At 36.4% G+C, this 20,294-nt stretch overlaps 1 protein-coding gene across 2 annotated transcripts; it reads right to left on the reverse strand.

Moving 5' to 3' along the window:
- Positions 1-1,383: 1,383 nt before the first annotated feature.
- PLRG1 (pleiotropic regulator 1) lies at positions 1,384-17,485 on the reverse strand. Of its 2 annotated transcripts, none has more exons than XM_059922647.1 (15): positions 17,379-17,485; positions 15,881-15,987; positions 14,705-14,847; positions 13,953-14,006; positions 12,994-13,087; positions 12,700-12,781; positions 11,236-11,337; positions 10,399-10,491; positions 8,150-8,299; positions 7,958-8,059; positions 7,358-7,460; positions 6,188-6,296; positions 5,046-5,185; positions 4,373-4,566; positions 1,384-3,795 (listed from the first exon to the last, which is right to left on the reverse strand). In XM_059922647.1, exons 1-15 carry the CDS (start codon positions 17,385-17,387, stop codon positions 3,736-3,738), a joined length of 1,542 nt encoding a protein of 513 aa, XP_059778630.1. In that variant the 5' UTR covers positions 17,388-17,485; the 3' UTR covers positions 1,384-3,735. The 2 variants fall into 2 exon arrangements, with proteins under 2 accessions (XP_059778630.1, XP_059778631.1); XM_059922648.1 differs by lacking the exon at positions 17,379-17,485 and adding an exon at positions 15,516-15,587 and having other exon boundaries at positions 15,881-15,964.
- Between the last annotated feature and the right edge of the window lie 2,809 nt (positions 17,486-20,294).

Below are 20,294 nucleotides of genomic sequence, written 5' to 3' on the forward strand. Positions count from 1 at the left end.
GGGTATCTTTGTTATACTTACATTTTAAAACATGAAAGCTTTCCTTCTTTATCTAGGTCCTAGAAAAAATTAAAGTGCATTGTAATTAGAATTTCATTCTGAATCTCCATGAGATTTGTGATGTATGCAGGTGGTTTTGGTAGGAGTTGACATTCTATTTCTTCTATGGTAATCTGTGTAGGGTTTTTTACATGTTCTGCAGTCATAGGAATTTATAAAAATAAATATAAGAAAACTTAAAATTAACCATTTTATTTGACTCTTTAAATATAATGGCATGAATTTGGACATAATTGTCTCCCCTCTCCCCTTTATCATTTTTATTAGGATATCTATCATTCTTCTGTTTCTTAATTGGTTTATCTAAATAGTTTTATCTACTTTATTTTTGCACCAAAAAATTAACATTTAGGTTTATATATTAACTCTCCATCTTTTTTCACTATTTCTTATCAACTTTTACACTATTTTTTGAAGTTTTTTCTCTTTTTATAAGACATGTTTAACACATTTATTTTCATTACTTTTGGATTAGTCAGTTAAGAGAAAGGGAAGTGAGGAGTCAGAGATGAGGTTAGAAGGTTATAAAAGGGAACAGAGAAATGGTGCATACCTAGAAGGGAACATTACGTTTAGTGATTTTTTTCTAAAGACAGTCATATTTAAAAACATATATTACTTATTTAAATACAACATATTTGTTGATGAGAATAATTTGGCAACAAGGGAAGGAATTTATGGTGCAGAAAAGAAAGGGGTTAATTGTGGAAGCAAAGTTCTTGAGTAGGTGAGAGTATAAGGCAACGATTGTACACATACTCAGCAAAGTTGTTCTTAGGTGGGTAGTTCACCCTTTGTTAACAGGAGGCAGGAGTAACTGTGGAAATGTGTGTGGTCACTGTTGATGGCTTACCTGAGGTGTGTGCTCATAAACCAAAAATGAGTCCAGTTAGCACAGCTGTCTTTCTCTAACATTATTTTACAGCTTGAGTGTACCCAAGGCATAGGCAGAGTAGGAAATTTAGGTTGGGGTTCTCAAGTAAATTTAAAAAAGGCACATGCATGAAATTCTGCTTAAAATTTCATGGGGTTCATGACCATACATGGTGGATGAACTTTTTGCAAGAGGATTCAAGAACACCATAATACAGGACAGCATGAAGCAGGGAAATGGATTTTTTCACGCTCTTCAGAATTTGATACTTGTGTCTAACAAACGTTAATAGTTGAAGTTCTGCTAGGCAGGATAACAGGGGCCAACATTCTCACCACCTTGTGCTAGTAATTTCTCCTTGGCCTTTGGACTAGGCTTTGGGATAGTACTCACCTCTATGATTTTTCTTCTTTTAGAAGGCATATTAGAATCTCCCAGGGATGCAAGTCTAGTGGGTTTTTTTTCTTTATTTAAGTTTATAAAGTACATGCTTATAGAAAATTAAAACATTATAGAAATATATAAAGCCAATCATGAAAGTTCTCCCATAACCCCACTCTCACAAAGCCACTGATAACAATGTGGTGTTACTTCTCCAGTATTTTTTAGAGCATTAACAAGTTACTCTACCAAAAAAAAAAAGAAAGCTTGCACAGCTTCCTTTTTTATATAAGGGTAAAATCTGGACATCTTATTATTCCAGAGATATTTCTTACTCTTAATGGAGAGAAACTGCATGAAGATACCATAATCTATTATACCAGTCCTTTATTGTTAGGACATATGGGCTAGTTTTAATTAAAGACAAAGGTGAAATAAATTTGCTGTGTACAGTTGTCAGATTATTCCCATTAGGCAGTTTCCTAGTGATTTCATTTCTAATGAGGAGTTGGCCAAAGATTCCAAGCGTCTTCAGTATACTGTGGAAAACTACCCTCCTAAAGGTTGTAACAACTACACTCCCACCTTCAGCATGCAAGATGGGATATGTATATTTGGAAATGCTTATTCAAAATTATGGTATTATTTCTTAATTTGAAACAAATTTTAAACTGATTGTTCCTGTAATTTTGTTTTCTAACTATAGAAAGTGAAGTGTGACAAATTTTCTTGCCTGATAGGGAATCAGGATCCTAAGGAAAGGGTTTGTAAAACTCGGTATATGCCAGAAAGAGGCACAGGAATCAGAAACTTAAATAACACTTTTCTATGAAGTCTTCACAAGAGACTGCAGCCCTTGCTATAGCTTCAAATACGTCCATTGGTATCTCCAGTTATTTCTCCAGGGTTTGATACCTATACTGGTAACCTACTGCTTGTGGAATACAATTGAAACTCAAAACACAAGCTTTCCCTGCCACCACCAGCTGTTCTCATTCAACTACAGCAGACAACTCTGTACTCCTGGGACACACACCTCTCACATGTCTGGTCTGTCACTTCACACCTCATCTTAGAGTACCCTTTTTCTTCTCTGACCTCTTTCAAGGCTCAGCTCAAACACCGCTGACTCTTAAGAAGTCTTCCATAATCCTCCTCAGGGAAAATAAATGGGCTTTTCCTCTATGTTATCCTGGCTTTTCGCTGGTACCTCTATGACAGCATTTCTGTAATAAGCTACTAAAGTGGAAGTCTTAAAGCAGCAGTCCCTAACCTTTTTGGCACCAGGGACCAGTTTCAAGGAAGACAATTTTTCCACGGACTAAGGATGGGGTCGGAGGGATAGTTTTGGGATGATTCAAGCGCATTACATTTTTTGTGTACTTTATTTCTATTATTACTACATTGTAATATATAATAATTATACAAGTCACCATAATGCAGAATCAGTGGGAACCCTGATCCTGTTTTCATTTGCCACTCACTGATAGGGTCTTGATATGAGTCTGCAAGCAATTGATTTATTATGGTCTCTGTGCAGTCAAACCTCTCCGCTAACGATAATCTGTATTTGCAGCCGCTCCCCAGCTCTAGCATCACCGCCTCAGCTCCACCTCAGATCATCAGGCATTAGATTCTCATAGCGTGCGACCTAGATCCCTTGTATGTGCAGTTCACGGTAGAGTTCGCGCTCCTATGAGAATCTAATGCCGCCGCTGATCTGACAGGAGGTGGAGCTCAGGCGGTAACGCTAGTGACAGGGAGTGGCTGTAAATACACATGAAGCTTCACTCACTTGCCCGCCGCTCACCTCCTGCTGTGCAGCCTGGTCCCTAACAGGCCATGGACCGGTACCGGATCGTGGCCCAGGGGTTGGGGACCCCTGTCTTAAAAGACAGACACATCTCACCTGTCTACTTCCTGAACAGTATCTAGTGCAGAACTTTACAGAACATGCACTCAAAAACTGTTTGTGGAATAAACATACAGAAGTTAACGCTTCAAATCCTTTAATCCCAAATTATCAGTCACAGATACCAGTTTTTAAAGGATTAAAAAGAAAGACTGCTCCCCTCAAAACATGTCCTACTACAGTATGCAGTTCTGTAAGTTAAAAAAAAAAAAGTGTGTTTTAATAAAAGTGATAAATCATTCTATCTTTAGGATAGTTATGTTCAACAAACCCACATATGCTTGATATCTGCATCTTACCTCCTAGGATCTCAAACTGTTTATTTTAGAAATAAAAACATGGGGAGAGGGTCCTCTTCATTGTAAAATATGAAAAAGCAATGATTCAAGCATGTGAGTTTTTGCTTTATATTCCTAGCCAGAGCACAAGTGACTGGATATTCTCATCAACACCAAGCTAAAAAAGAAACAAAAAACAAAACTGGAACCACCATGAAGACAATGCCACATTAAAATCTTTTTCTCTTGATAATTTCTGGCTTCCAGCTGACTGGATGAGTTTCTTCTGTCTAAAAATAGAAAAGTGAGTAAGTTAAAACAAAGTATTTCTGGTCTGCTTCATATTTAATAGGCTCCTTTCTAACAAAAATAAGGCACTTATTCAAAATTATATTACTTGGCATTATATATTTAGCAGTTCTTTAACAATTTTAAGATAAGTGACAAACTTTTGGCATTATCTGAATCTAATAAAGGATGAATGCATTCGCTACAAATTCAGTTTATGGTTTTTCATTTTAAATAAAATTGTTATTTAGACATTCTAATAACACCAAAGCTTATGATTCTAGAATTAATTTGCATAGTAAACAACTTATTTGCTGTGATTCTTAGTGTAAGATTTTCCCAATAACTCTAATACGGAACGTTGAGATAAAATCAAAACTATGGATTTGCTGTCATCAATGAAACCAATAAAGAAATCTATGAGCAGACACTATTCAAGATGACAAATACTTTAATATTATGAAGATTACTTTCCCTTCTGATAATTTCAGTAACTTTAAAATGAGAAAACGCTTGCAAAATTGGCACGGCTGATTTATTTTATTATACTTTACAATGTATATGAAACAGAGAACTTACCGCTGTATCATCCTCTCTGTACACTTTAATGGTTTTATCAGCTTCAGCTGTTAATAACCGACTTTCAGACTGATCAAAAGCACAAGCAAATATTCCTGACTCACTGTCCAAAGACCCAGGCTGCACTGCTGCATGAACTCTCTGGAAATTGTAGCCAGTTCTCCAGTCCCAAAGATGCATAGTGCCATTGTCAGCTTAAAGGGAAAGATATAGTTAAACCTGGTCTCCTATCAACAATTCAGCTTGACAAATGTTTATTAAGCACCACAGTAGTAACTGCAGTCACTACTACAAAGATATATAAGATGCAGGTACTCAAGCTCCTCTTAATATCAGTTTGTCTACTTTCATTTGTACTTAATTCAGCATTTATTATAGATCTCAAAAAGCACCACAAAACAACATTCAACTCCAGAACACACAACCAAACTTTAGGCGATTTCTGGCATAAACCCCTAGCTTAGATTTATCAATGTGGGAACTTAAAAGAGAGCTAAACTATGAAATATGCTACGTGCATTATGAATATGCATGAACACACGTGAACATTCAAACACACGTTAAAACAGGCAAGTTCTGCTATAATACTTAGGTGTGATGACTTAGAAATTTTACTCACTAAAAGAAAAAAAAGACAGACTAAAACATATTTATCATAAAAATCTCATTTTACCTCCAGATACAAGCACTCCATCAGAATTTACTGTCAGTGTATTAATAATAGCATTGTGACCAGAAAGATTTTGAATGAAACTTCCATCGGGGAATTTCCACTGTTTTATGTTATCTGGAGAACCAGAGGCAAATGTGTAACTGAAATAAGATAAAGAATTAATGATAAAGTAAACCAAGTTAAGTACAATGGTGGATTTTTAAAAATCTGATTATGGTTGTATTTTGCATGTGTGGTCAGGATCTATGCAGTTTTAGCAAAATATTATCGTCATACCAAGAGATAAGAGTATCAAGATATTTGTTCCAAGTTAAATCAGATTTTTAAATTATTTTAAATGTACGTTAAGTCCTAGGTTGAAGTTTTACTTTCCTCTCATTTCCCTGATGCTCTACACTGAGCTAAAGCAATAAACATACAAAACCCTAAACTCACATAAAGGGCAAGGGGTGATGTAACTATTTTCAAGAAAGCAAGAAAGCAAGCCAGAGAGAGAGAGGAGAGAGAGAACAAGAAGAAAGGGAGAAAACGAAAGAAATAGAGGCAAGAGGAAGAGAGAAAGGGAGGAGGAGGAATAAAGGGAATGAGGAAGACAGCGAAAGGGAGGAAGGACAAGAGTGAAAATAAAGCTAAGGCAGAGTGGGAAAGAGAGGAGGAGAGGCAAGATATGACTGTGACCAGGAAAGTGCCAGGTGATATAGTTTCATAGACAACAGGTTGTGATATTATGCTCCATCTCTCAGGATACTCTAACTATAACGTTCATGATTATTACTATTTTTTCCTATTAACTTCCTCCTTAAGAATTAACTATTCTATGTATAGCTCAGTGTCTAATAATATTTATGTCCAAAACATTAAATATAGCTACTATTAGCTTCAATTATGACATGCAACTTTTAACCATGATTTATTCGTATTATCTCATTTGACATCATTTTCACCATGTAGAAAGCTTTCCTTGTTTTATAGAGGCCATGAAGCAAAATACTACACAAGGAAAATAAGAGAAATGCATGTTCATATGTGGCACAGGTGCAAAAATGACAGTGGCTAAATGACTACCAAAGTAGTATTCATGTTGATATTTCTGTATTATACTAAGAACTGAAGAAAGAAGCTACTTAGGAAAATACACTTACTGTCTTGGATGTAAAACCACAGCCCTGACTGATTTTTTGTGATTTGTTAATGTGACTCTTGTTTTTCCAGCCACCAAATCCCATAATCGTATTGTAGTGTCATGGCTTCCTGTAAGGAAAATACACACACATCCCCAAGATACACACAGATCAGAAAAAAAGAATGTGAAAGTTAAATATAATAAAATTGGAAGCATTCCTCCACAGACATATATATATGAAATAAAAGTCAAATTAACCCTTGGCTAATTGTTTTCTATAGTTCCAAAATATTTGGTTGATTTTAAGTTTTTTTCTTAAATTTTTTTTTTTTTTTATTTTTACTGATTTTTGGCCATGGTATTCTATTTATTTATTTATTTATTTATTTTTGGCTGTGTTAGGTCTTCGTTTCTGTGCGAGGGCTTTCTCCAGTTGCGGCAAGCGGGGGCCACTCTTCATCGCGGTGCGCGGGCCTCTCACTGTCGCGGCCTCTCTTGTTGCGGAGCACAGGCTCAGTAGTTGTGGCTCACGGGCCTAGTTGCTCCGCGGCATGTGGGATCTTCCCAGACCAGGGCTCGAACCCGTGTCCCCTGCATTGGCAGGCGGATTCTCAACCACTGCTCCACCAGGGAAGCCCCAAGTTTTATTCTTAAAAAAATGTAATAAACGCTTGTTGCACTGTCATCTGAATAACTAGAACAAATGTGAATAACAAATAAAACAAATACATGATGTCATCCCCTAGTGGAGAGGAAGGAAGGAAAAAACTCTAATAATCATTTAGTTAATAAAATACACGGGAAGGAATTATTTTCTAGTCTTGAAGATTCAATGTTATTAACCATATTTTAAGCAAAACAAGACTCAACCCAGCTCTGAAAGTCTGAGAGTATTTTGTCTTCTAACTTTAATTTCCTAGACTGGTAAGTTTGATACTATAAAACAATGCTTAGTTGTATCTAATAGCACTAATTTCTAGTCAGACATTACCTGATACAAAGATTCTATGATATGTAAAAAGTATGAGATAAAAACAATGGGATGAAATGTTACCACAAAAAATTTCAAGTGCACACAGAAACACTGTATATACAACACAAAGCAAGAGTCATAGTAAATATGAAAAGTATATAATCATAATGCACTCTGATATGACTATACTGTAAACTTGAAAAGTATTGTTCGTACCAGTAATAATTTGTGGTTCTGCAGCTTGACACCTCACTGTAGCCACCGCATTAGTATGTCCAGATAACGTGTGTACACTGGCTTTAGTTCTCACATCCCAAATCTATCAAAACACAACAGACATACTATCAAAGAGAACAGGTATTCATATCTCAGGCAGGTAACTAGATCAATACAAGCCTGGGAATCTACTTGACAACTTTGTGTGCCTGCCTTGAATATAATGAAGAAAGTGAGTAAATGAAATAATCACCTGTAAGTTGGCTGGGGAATGTAGACAGGAGGCAGCCAATGGGGAAAAAAGCTAAAAGATCAGGGGACCTACTGACTAGGATGGATATAATGGGGCTACTGAATGAAACAGCTAATGGACCACAGCTGTGGTGATACACTGGCATGTGAGAGGTCACATGTCAGGGGCGGGGCCTCCCAATTATAGACATAGTGGGGCCACAGAACTCAGAAGATGAAGACTAGGTAGGGTATTGATGGGTCAAGGCAACTATCTTTAAATTCTCTATCAAAAAATACATGACTTTAGGACCAAATAAGCATACTGTAAGATGCAATATATGTACAGATCAGCTCTGTTCCATTTACCCGTGCAGTTGAGTCTCGGCTACACGTCACCAGCACGTCGATTGTTGGGTGCAGATCTAAACCATACACTGCACTCAGATGTCCATGATAGTGCCTTATAACCTAAAAAATAAAGAAAGAAAGTTAAAATTTCTACAATTAGGATGATAAACAGGGGCTCATAATGTCTCCAATCCTTAACTCCACGCTTACCTTATTATACTCAAGATCCCAGCATTTGACTTGTTTGTCTTCTCCACAGGAGAACAGGTACGGGCTTCTCGTGCTCACTATCACACCACGCACTGTACTGATGTGCCCAGTTAATGACAGTTTTAACTTGCCACTAGCCAAGTCCCAGATCTGCAATCAAAAAATATTTAATTTTTCTTCTTGTTTATTATTCCAGAGCAAATTTTTAGAATCTTGATGTTAAAATTGTCTTCAAAAAGTGAAAGATAAAAACACATAAAAATATAAAAGTTTGCAAAATGACCCCATCACCAAAAATAAAATCAGGGAAAAGAGAATTAAAGGGCATGATCAAACTGGGAAAATGTTTGCATAGATGACAAAAAGTTAATATTCTTAATATATAAAGGATATCACTGATAGTAAAAGTATGAATGCTGAGGTATTAAATTAGTCAAGGATGGCATCAACTTAAAAAAAAAAAAACAAACCTAAAAGTAGCAAATAAAGGTATCAAAAACTTCAACATCACTATAAATTTTATATACAGTTTTTGAAAGATTAGATATTCACTTCTGCTTATCACAATAGTAGATATTTTTTAAAAAGCACAAGCAATGTGTTGAAAAGGATCCTCGCATGCTGCAAGTATCAATTCATCCATTTTGGAAAAAAATTTTTAACTTTGGGTGTCAACTTCAAGAATGTCTGACCTTTAATACTTTTTTCTGGGAAACTATCATAACAAAACACTTTAAAATACAGAAAAAGCTTTAGGCACATATTAATTACAGCATTACTTATGTTAGTGAAAAATGAGGAAACTAAAAAACTTTAATGCCTAACAAAAGGAAAATAGATTATAGAATATCTAAATGATATAATACCATGGAACCATTTAAAAAAATGTTCAGGAGAGTAATGGATTGGGAGTTTGGGATCAGCAGATGCAGACCATAATATATAGAATGAATATGTAACAAGGTCCTACTGTATAGCACAGGGAACTATATTCAATAACCTGTGATAAACCATAATGGAAAAGAATATGAAAAAGAATGTATATATATGCATAACTGAATCACTTTGCTGTACAGCAGCAATTAACATATTGTAAATCAACTATACTTAAAATAAATTTAAAATAAAGATGTTCAGTTTTTGACAAGAATATTTGACACAATATTAACTGAAAAAAAGCTGGGAACAAAAGTACATTATCAAACATGATTTTTTAAAGATACACATTTATATACACAGGAAAAAAACTCAGAAGAAAATGCAGATACACATACACAGCAATAAATGTTAAAAAGAAAATTCAAATATCTGACAGTGGTAGTATTATGTATGGGTCTATATTCTTTTACTTTTTTAAATTTATTTATTTAATTTATTTATTTTTGGCTGCATTGGGTCTTCATTGCTGCACGCAGGCTTTCTCTAGTTGCAGAGAGTGGGGGCTACTCTTTGTTGAAGCGCGGGGGCTTAGCTGCTCCGCGGCATGTGGGATCTTCCCGGACCAGGGCTCGAACCCAGGGCCCCTGCAATGGCAAGCGGACTCTTAACCACTGCGCCACCACGGAAGCCCTGGGTCTGTATTCTTTTATACTCCTTTACATTTTCCACATTTTTTATACATAAGCGTGCTTTAATTTTGTAACCAGAAGGAGAAAAAAATATGAAGGAATTAGTTGTAAATAGTCAGCATGTACTGTTTGGAAAAAACCTGTTGCTTAAATACCACTTTTCAAACAGATATTTATTTGGGACTTTTATTTTTTTTTAATTTATTTATTTTATTTATTTTTGGCTGCGTTGAGTCTTCATTGCTGCACGCCGGCTTTCTCTAGTTGCGGTGAGCAGGGGCTACTCTTCGTTGCGGTGCGCAGGCTTCTCATTGCGGTGGCTTCTCTTATTGCAGAGCATGGGCTCTAGGCGCATGGGCTTCAGTAGTTGTGGATTGCAGGCTCTAGAGCGCAGGCTCAGTAGTTGTGGCACACGGACTTAGTTGCTCCGCAACACATGGGACCTTCCCGGACCAGGGCTCGAACCCATGTCCCCTGCATTGGCAGGAGGATTCTTAACCAATGCACCACCAGGGAAGCCCTATTCGGGACTTTTAACTGGTATAGATAATACATTTTACTCCACACTCAGGTCTAAGAAATCAGAGAACTGGAACAGCAATTCCCACCAGAGGAAATAAAACATTAAAATTACATGGCAAACACAAAATCATGTTTACTTTTTTCTTGCTTCCTTATTACCTTTATAGTTCTGTCAGCAGATCCAGTAACAAACCACTGGTTTCCAGGTTCCACAGCAATACATCGAACCCAGCCAAGATGCCCACTGATCACCTGCATTTAAAAAGGCAGAATGAGCAGGCTCACTACACAGAAGCTAAAGTTTATTCAATTTCAACTCATCACACTTATGTTAAATATGGTACAATTGAAAAGCACAACTACAGTGATCGAAAAAAGATGAATGGTTGGCAGGGGTGAGAAAGGGTATGATTGTAAGAAAACAGCACAGGGGTGTTTTTGAATAAATGGAACTTCTATTATCCAGATTGTGGTAGTGGTTACCCAAATTTATATATCTATTAAGATTTATTAGATCTATAAACCAAAAGAAAGTCTATCCTAAGGTATGATAATTTGTCTAGCTGTACGTTTCCTACTATTTACATTTTATTTTAGATTTGGTACATTTTGAATCATTTCAATTTACTATAATTAAAAAGATAATTGGTAGGGCCATAGAAATGTCCTGATGTATGGATTTTCTCCTTGGACTTCACATAGAACACCTCGAACACTTTCCTAAATTTATTCTGTCTGCTTTCCATTTAGTAGCCTTCTATCAATATTTTATACTGTATTTTATACAAAATACAAGTATAGCTTCCATTTAATGAAGTCTCCTTCCCAAGGTATCTTTTAGGATACTGTCTAAGCCCCTCACTCCACCCCACCTCAGATCACTCTACCAGCTCTCATATTCACTCTGTTTCCTTCTTATTCCATTCCTCGGCTCTTGTTTAACTGGAAAGCAGCGATCATGTTTCACGTAGTGGAATAATATACAGATTCACTCACTCTGTAGAGTTTCCACGGTGGGTGCCACTGAGGTTTCGGCATTGTAGGGGCTTTTTTAGCCATCAGTGCGGAGTTCTTGGCATTGCCACCGTCCATAACAACCTAGATATAGAATAGATTAGATTATTATTAACGATATCTTACCTAAGGTTTCATGTTATCAATTCAAAAATGTAAAGTCAAAGGCGGAAAGTTTTTTTCCCTAAGTAAAGAAAAAAAGATATCTGAAAAATATCTGCATACTTAGAAAATGAGTCTAAGACTTCCCATCAGAACTGTATTTTCCATATGTTAATTTTAACTTTAAAAAACAATTAAAAAATCTCAGAGAGGCAGAACCTTAACATTGAGAGCACATATCACTGTGCACAGGTTCAAAACCCAACTCTGTCCATTACTACCTAATGACCTTGGGTATAAATTATGTAACCTCTGTGCCTCATTAGTAAAATGGAAATAACAGCAACTACCTCATACAGTTGTTATGAAGACTGTAACAGAGTAGTAAATGCTAAATGTAAGCTCCCATTATTATTTAAGTAAATATATGTGCATTAATGCCGTTGCTTTTGTCATATTTTAACATTATTGATTTCATACTACAAAGGAGAGACTGAAAGTTCCTTCTATTTATCTCCCACAAAAGTATTTCAATACTGTCTTAAAGGGTATACTAGCTGATATAACCATCTACTGCTAGCATCCACCCATCCATCCATCCAAAAAACACTGAAGCCTGTAAAGTTACTGCCCTCAAGAAGCTTATGTTATATCGTAAGGACGCAGAAAGCCTGGGCAGATGTTGTGAATGGAGGCTAAAGACCCTGGTAGGAAGACTACAAATTCATTCACTTCACAAAGCAACTGCATAATAAACTGAGGAAGTAAAGACTGCACTTACTTCAAGTAACAGCATAATAAAGCAAACTGCATATTTTCAGTTATTCTTTCTATAACTACTTTCACCAATAAAACAGTAGCTGCCGTTTACTTACAAACAAATATTTCTAAATGCTCATTTATAAGATATTAGTTGTATAGCCTGTGAATATTACAATACTAATAGCACTCAACTCTAACCGTACAAAGCAACTTAGAGTTTAATAAAAAAACACTTTCGTATCTAACATGTACTAATACAAGCTTCAGAATAACCGTGCTTGCATTTTTAATAGTGGGTAATAAAGAGCAACATCACATTATCTTCAACAAAATAAATGTTATGTCCAACGTGCAAGCAGACACAGAATTAACAGAACTTTATTTTGTCAATTCACTAGCAACTTAAATTTTAGGGCTATGAAATATTAGCAACTAGCTCAGGCTGCTACTTACTTGAACAAGTCCAAGGAAAATGTTCATTTATTTAATATTTAAGGTAAGAATCTTGGAATAAAGGGAAACAGGCAACATGTTAAAGTTAGAAACCCACAGTGTGATGTGATTTGACACAGACAAACTTACCGCCCCTGCAGGCTGTGACCGGTCAGAAGCCCCAGGGTGTCGGTATTCACCTCCAGCAGGTGCACTACGGTTTGCATCGACCCTGAGGCAAAAGAAACACCATATTCTAAGTAATTAATGTCTCCAGTCACGTGTTCTGCAGCCTGACTATATTTTAAGTTTTTGTAAGCACTGGTAAAGGAAAATGTCATATAATACGTAACTACAAAGAAACAAATTTAAAAATGAGAAAAAATGTGAACAGTAAACTATGCTTTCAAAATCTTTGTTATTTAGAAGCATAATATCTCCTACCTGGCTTGAGAAGTAGGTAATGCCACAGCTAAGGACTGTGCAGCTGATTCACTTGGCATTCTTTGGATCTTAGTGTCCGCTGTCAAAGCAACCCCTGTTGAAATAAAAAAAATCAACTCCTTTTAGTATCTATCTTTGCTTCCATTTACATGCATTTACAGTAAAATAGTGGAGGAATACATAACAAAAAGGTAATGGTGATTATCTCCAGGTGGTGATATTACAAAAATTTTTATTACATTTTGTAGGTCTTTTGTTTCTAATTCTTTTACAATAAATATTGCCCAACAACACATATCTCAAATTCATCTCATATATTTAATCAAAACAGCTTAATATTAACATAGCCAAAGACAGTAAAGTTAAATTTCTATTATCTTGGGATATTACCTTCAAATATAAAAATTAAGCAGTTCCCCAAATACTAACAGAATGTGTCGAAGGGTAAATGTAAATTCCTACAACAAGAAGCACCAATTCATCTACACTTTGAATATGGTGAATTCCGTCCTCTAAAATTACTAGAACCTGAATATTCTAAGCTTTTTGTCCTCCACCCTGTTACACTGGCCACTCCATTTGTGTGCTAATTCCTCTTCACATACAACACACCCAGGATATGTTTCTATCATACCTGCTTCTATACTAACACTTCTAACACTTTTATAAGCTTAGTGATATTTATGTGTCCGACTAAACTTCCAAGTAATAAGCTTGTCTTAGCCTGGAGCAGTCTTATTGTCTTTGAATTCTTAGCACAGTGCTTGAAAAAAAATAGGTGCTTAAGAACGTTTGCTGAATGAATGCATGTGAAACTTAGTTATCATCTAAAAAGCTATGCCTGGATGCCTGGTTATTGAGCTTACCTTATATTTTACAGGCAATGGGAATCATATTATTGGCTCAGTCATGGAAATATAAGTGACAATAAGACATTTTCAAATATAACAGCTACTTACCAGGTCCTGGTGGATACGGATGTGTACCTGTCACCAAATATTCAACTTCTTGTCCTATTAAAAAAAGAGAGAGAGAGAAAGAGAAAATTCATCTGTGGCAAAATTATCTTATATACAAGTATCACGTCTTTTAATGAATTAAATAATATTAAATTATCAACTGGATACCTCAATTTTCCCAACTAAGCCCAAGCCTCAGAAATAAGGTAAGCTGATCATTTTTGCTTTGCCTTCTGAAGACCATGTACACAGGTAGTTCCTTGATCATTTGCTGATGTGATGTCAAGAAAGCTTGTACATTTGCTACATAGCAATGGTGTGTAGAGAGGTCATCTTATCAAGTAATAATCCACTCAGGTTTATCTTCCAAACAAACTGGTTTTCCTATGGAATCTTGGATTATCTTTATTCACTACAATTTTAGTACTTAATATCATCTTTCTGAATTATAGCCAAAACAGATAGATGAAAGAAAAATTCCCCACAGATTAGGAATTTTTCCTTTAGTCTCCACTATGACTATCTCCATACCCTAAGAATTTCTGCCATCACTATACCACTGTTTTAATTTCCTATAAGGGAAAAATCCACCAACCAATAATCTCCCTCACTACTCCAATGAGGAAATCAAGCTGTTAAATAGGGTATGGTTCTAATAAGTCCTTCTAGAAGAAGCACTAATAAGACATTTCATTTTTCTATTTTTAAAATTCACATATAAATCCTGACATTTCTGACAATGCCATACGCACCTTGATTGGCAGGATATTGTTTGTGTCCATATGAATCTGATGCATTCTGAGGGCCTTTCTCTTTAAGATTTTCTTTTGAAGTAGGCATATGCAACACAGGACCATACTCATTACGCAGCTTGATTGCCATTTTTCGTTTGTGACTATTTAAAAATTATAAACATAAAAATGTATCTTTGAGTACTTTAAATATATTCACCAATGTAAATATATTCACAGATAGCCAGGAAACAAGTTTTTAAGTAGCTTAAGTTTGCCTAATCATGTAGAAAAAATTACTATTAAGATTTTAAAGTTAAACAATATTTTTAAAAATTTCCAAGTGCATTTCCACACTTTTGTTCACAATCTACCACATAGCATCCATTAAGTCAAGTAATAGTTTAGTTTGTTAACCAATTATATAAAAACTTTCATGTTGATTTATCAAAGGTCTAACTTATTTTAAAATATATAGAAACTAATATATCCTTTAAAAAACCTCAGTCAGTATACTTTCCTTCAAATGTCTAAATATAAAAATACAGTAAAAGCTTCTATAGTAACCTTTCCTGGATATACCTAGAAAGATTAGTTCAAACTAATCCAAGTACTTAATTCAGCATTTTAGAAACAAATGCACTTATTATGCTACTTTTAAGGATAGTCCACTTGGTAAATTAAATATAAATGCTTGTTTGAGGAATTAGGTAGATTTTAAAAGAAGGGTAAAGGACAAAGAAGGAACACTGCACATAATGCAATCCCAGACTGGAGCTGGAGATGTAGAACCAAAAATATGCCACCACTCAAAAATCTTCATCATACTAACGAGAAAAGATGGGAGTAGAGGTACTGGCCAGGTACAATTTCAGCTCAGCAAGGCTCTGAGAGCAGCAGGAAGCTGAAAGCACATACAAAGTGATTGATTATAAAATATAACGCCTAAAAGGGACTCTCCTAATTACTGGGTATTTGTAAAATGCAATTAATTAATGGGACTTTTACTGTAAAAGATAAGGCCAAAAAAAATAAAGTTAAATCAGCTTAAATTATGCCCAAACACCACTCATTACTGAATAGATATCCTATGAGTTAGTATTACTCACTAATCTTTAAACCTTCCCCTCTCCCTGCTCTCTTCCCCCAATATTATAAGTTGAAATATTCTAGCAATTGAAAAGGAACTATCCCTACCTCTCTTCATCCAAAGGCACAGGTTTTCCATTATCAGCCACAAACATGTCATGGGTTCTCTTCAATGACCTGAACACAAGTGTGTGCACAGAATGTTTCTGTACCTCCTAGAATAAAAGAGTATAATTACATGTCTAGCTACAAATTATATATACCATCACCTAAATTAAAGTCAAATTAGTTATACACTTTACATGTTTAAGTATGTAAAAAGCTTTGTACCACTCACCACAGCTATCTGTAGCAAGCTATAAGAGTCAAGTTCAGAGAAGAGGAAGAAGCTCCTCTTGGGCCAGAGTCCTAGGTATACCAGCTGAGTGATGCCTGAGATTAGCCATTTACTCAATAAATATTTACTGAACTCCTACTAATTGAGTGGCAGGTATTGTGCCAGAAACTAACAACAGAATGATGAAAGGCAGCCACGGTCCCTGTGCTCAAGAGGAAACAGGCAAATAAAAATAAACAAAGTTAACTCCACATTTTAATAAGTGCTATGAAGGAAACAAGCAGGGGGCTGACACAGAGGACAGAGGAAGACCTTAGGGTGGTAATGAAAGATCTCTCTGAGGTGGCAGCTAAGCAGAGAGGGAGTTAGCCTTGCACAAAATAGAGGTAAGAACAATCCAGGCAGAGAGAAAAGGCCATGTAAATACAAAGGCGTTCGGTAACCGAAATAATGCCAGAACCTGCAGTACAGCTGTGTATGTTCAGTGAGAGGGTGGATTGATGATGCAAGATGAGGTTGTAAGGATAGACAAGGTCCAGAAAAGTTTTTTTTATACCATTGCAACGGTCTGCATTTTTGCTCTAGATACACAGAGCCACTAAAGGGTCTTAAGCAAGAAAAGCTCGAACATCCTACGTTTTAAACTGATCAATTTACTGGGGGTGGGGGAGGGGTGACAGAAACAGAAGCAAGGAGACCACCTAAGAGCTAATGCATCAGCGTTGGTGGAAGATGATGTGGTCTGAATTCAGGTGATGGCAGTGGGCCTGGACAAGTCAAGAATTCTGAGATAAAACGAACAAGGCTTGCTAATAGTTGTTCAAGCTAACGGAAAATGCAAAAATTCAAGAATGGCAGGTTTTCCCGGGGAAGAGCTTTAGTAAGACAAAAAGTGAAGACCAGAGAAGACCGCCAGTTTTTTAAGACACAGAATCACCGACTCGACCCAGCAGGCAGCGAGTACCACTGGTCGAACATCGACAGAAGCCCCGCCTCAGGGGACAGTGCCCAGCTCAAGTGCCCAAGGGCCAAATGAAAACTGGAGGAATTATCTCAGGCTTCCCGCCCACACAGAACCTCCAACTTGTGCTCTCATCCGGCTTCTCTGCCTCCCTAAAAACCTTAAAAGACTACCCGGCCTCGGCCAAACAGCCTCCCCTCGCAGCCACTACTCTCCCCTGACTCCCAGCACCCTCGATCCCCCACGCCCGCCGCCAAAGAAAAATAATCCAGAACAGATGGCCCCTGGGCACCCAAGTGTCACTTTACCTCGACCATGACGCCGCGGTCTACCCAGTCGCTCCGGCAAGGAAGAAACACTAATCAACAGGACGGAAACGGCCGCCACAACTACTCAGCCCCTTCCGGAATCGGGCGTCCTGGCGCCGGATGTGACGTAAGACTCTGCGCACGCGCGCTGGTGGCCCGCAGGCAGTCTGGGGCCAAAGGGCGGGCCTTTCTCCTCGGGGGCCGCCTGTGGGGCGGAGCTTCGGGACTGCGTAGCGGAAGCTACCGGAATCGCGGGAGTTAAGGTTTTACTCGCTTCTGCAGAAATCTTGGGATAACATCGTTTTCTGCCTTACTCTCAGCCTTAAATATTTTGGTTTAGGGCTGTGGTTGTTTTCACTCTGTTCTCTGGAATCTTAATGCTTTTTTTTTCAGACAACCTGAGCAGTCAGTTCTAGGGAAGGTCCGGCGAGAGCGCGAAGGCTCTTACCCCTCCTTGCCTTCTTCGGGGGTCGCCTCCGTGATTTTTGTCGCCTGATTCCGCTCCTTGGCTCAATTTGGCTGGAAGCATTTAGAAGTCTTTGTAGTCTTGGTGCATAAAAACAATTCCACTTACACTGTTCATTAAACGCTTGTTGAGTGAATATTGCGGAATGGCTTCAATTTGAGAAATTTTGCAAAAGATTTTGGCTTTAACAGCATATGGCAAAATCTCAAATTTATTTTCCTCCAGCAGAGTTTTTTTTTTTTTTTTTTTCCAATATCCCAACAATGGCATAACTCTTGGCCATTTCCTCGTTGTCTGATGATGAATGTGGCTTCAACAATGCCAGGGTACAGCTTGTCAAAGCTGGTAGAAGAAAAACACAACTGAAGACTTTAGCCATTTTTGTGTGTATACAGACTGGTGCCAAAGGATTGGCATTTTGTTTTATACCCAGGTAAAAGCTGCAGTTTGTGATCAGTCGTGCCTATTTTTCCACATAAGAAGGAAAATTGATGGAACTGGACATTTGCAAACTTGAATAGACAAGCATTTTACTGGCTCTGCTTGTCCTTTAACCATAGTCAGTTTCCACAGATCTTGTCACAGAGCATGTTGTGTATACTTTGAGAGGGAGAAAAATCTATCAAAAGTATAACAATGTGAATTGATCATCTCATTTAGGAATTAATTTTTAATTCATTACAAAAATTAAGGCCATCCTTCTATATGAAAATACAGTCATCTCTGAATTTGAGTGTAAGTTTGGCCTTAAGAACTGATTTTCTATAGCAGTGGCCACTGACGGTAGGCCTTGCAAGAAAATGCCATAATTATAAAATATGTACTTGGGAAAATAAATCAGAGTATACCTTACCTATAGATAGAAATAACTATACAAAAGAACATGACCAGCAAAGGGCAATAAAATTATAGAAAGGTAAGCAACGTTCTAATATATCTATGGCAACATAGATAAAGATGTGGTACATATATACAGTGGAATATTACTCAGCCATAAAAAAACAAAATAATGCCATTTGCAGGAACATGGATTGTCATACTGAGTGAAGTAAGTCAGACAGAGAAAGACAAATATCGTATGATATCGCTTATATATGAAATCTGAAAAAAAAGGATACAAATGAACTTATCTACAAAACAGAAATAGAGTTACAGATGTAGAAAATAGACTTATGGTACCAGGGAAGGGGGAGGGGTAAATTGGAAGATTGGGATTGACATATACACACTACTATATATAAAATAGATAACTAATAAGGACCTACTGTATAGTACAGGGAACTCTACTCAATACTCTGTAATGGCCTATATGGAAAAAGAATCTTAAAAAGAGTTGTTATATGTATATTTATAACAGATTCACTTTGTTGTACACCTGAAACTAACACAACATTGTGAATCAACTATACTCCAATAAAAATTAAAAAAAAAAAAAAAAAAAATCCCTGTCCTGGCTGACACCTAGAGCTGCCTTATTTGAGCAGTAGGGGTCACTGCTGCTCTTCATAAGCGTAGGAGGATTGTTCCCAAAAGCACACATGGTGAATACTTTATTAATATATATTATTAAGTCTGTTTGGGTGAAACCAATAGTACAAATCTTAAGGAAAGTCTCCCTTCATTAGTTAAGCTAATTTTTTTTTTTTACTCACCAATATAGGACATCTCTTTATTCTCTTTCAAAAATCAATAGCTTTTATGTATGCAGTTAAAACATATAATGGGGGAAAATCTCATTTATAACAACAATAAATGAAAAGTATGCAAGTCATGTGAAAAAAAGCTTAAGGGACATAAAGAAGAAGATTTGAATCAATGAAAATGCATGCCTTATTCTTGGATCAGAAGACTCAAAATTATAAATGTCTGTTATGTCATGAATCTAATCTTGGGCATATTTTACAGAAAATACTGTTAATTTAATTCAAGACATTTTTATTAAATAGTGAAAGGTTTTTTAAATGAATGTTTTAAAATACTCCAAATAAAAAGTTTTCATTTTTCTACAGAGTTTTACTACTGGTACTATATACTTAATCACTTTTAAGTGCTTTATTGCATTGTGTGAAAATACAGCTTCTGTTTCCAATGTGTGATTTACGCTTTTTTTAAAAACTCAGTTTGATTCCCAAACATTTGATCTTAACTTTCCCTTTGAATTAGTTCAGCAAACCCCAGAAGCTATCTCAGCCATTCATTAACTTACCTTTTAGAGGTATTTTTTTTTAATTTATTTATTTTATTTATTAATTTTTGGCTGCGTTGGGTCTTTGTTTTTTTTGTTGTTGTTTTTGTTTGCTTTTTGTTTTGTTTTGTTTTTAACATCTTTATTGGGATATAATTGCTTTATAATGGTGTGTTAGTTTCTGCTTTATAACAAAGTGAATCAGCTGTACATATACATATATCCCCATATCTCGTCCCTCCTGCATCTCCCTCCCACCCTCCCT

The sequence above is a fragment of the Balaenoptera ricei genome, chromosome 5 (assembly GCF_028023285.1).
Source record: "Balaenoptera ricei isolate mBalRic1 chromosome 5, mBalRic1.hap2, whole genome shotgun sequence".
NCBI lineage: Eukaryota > Metazoa > Chordata > Mammalia > Artiodactyla > Balaenopteridae > Balaenoptera > Balaenoptera ricei.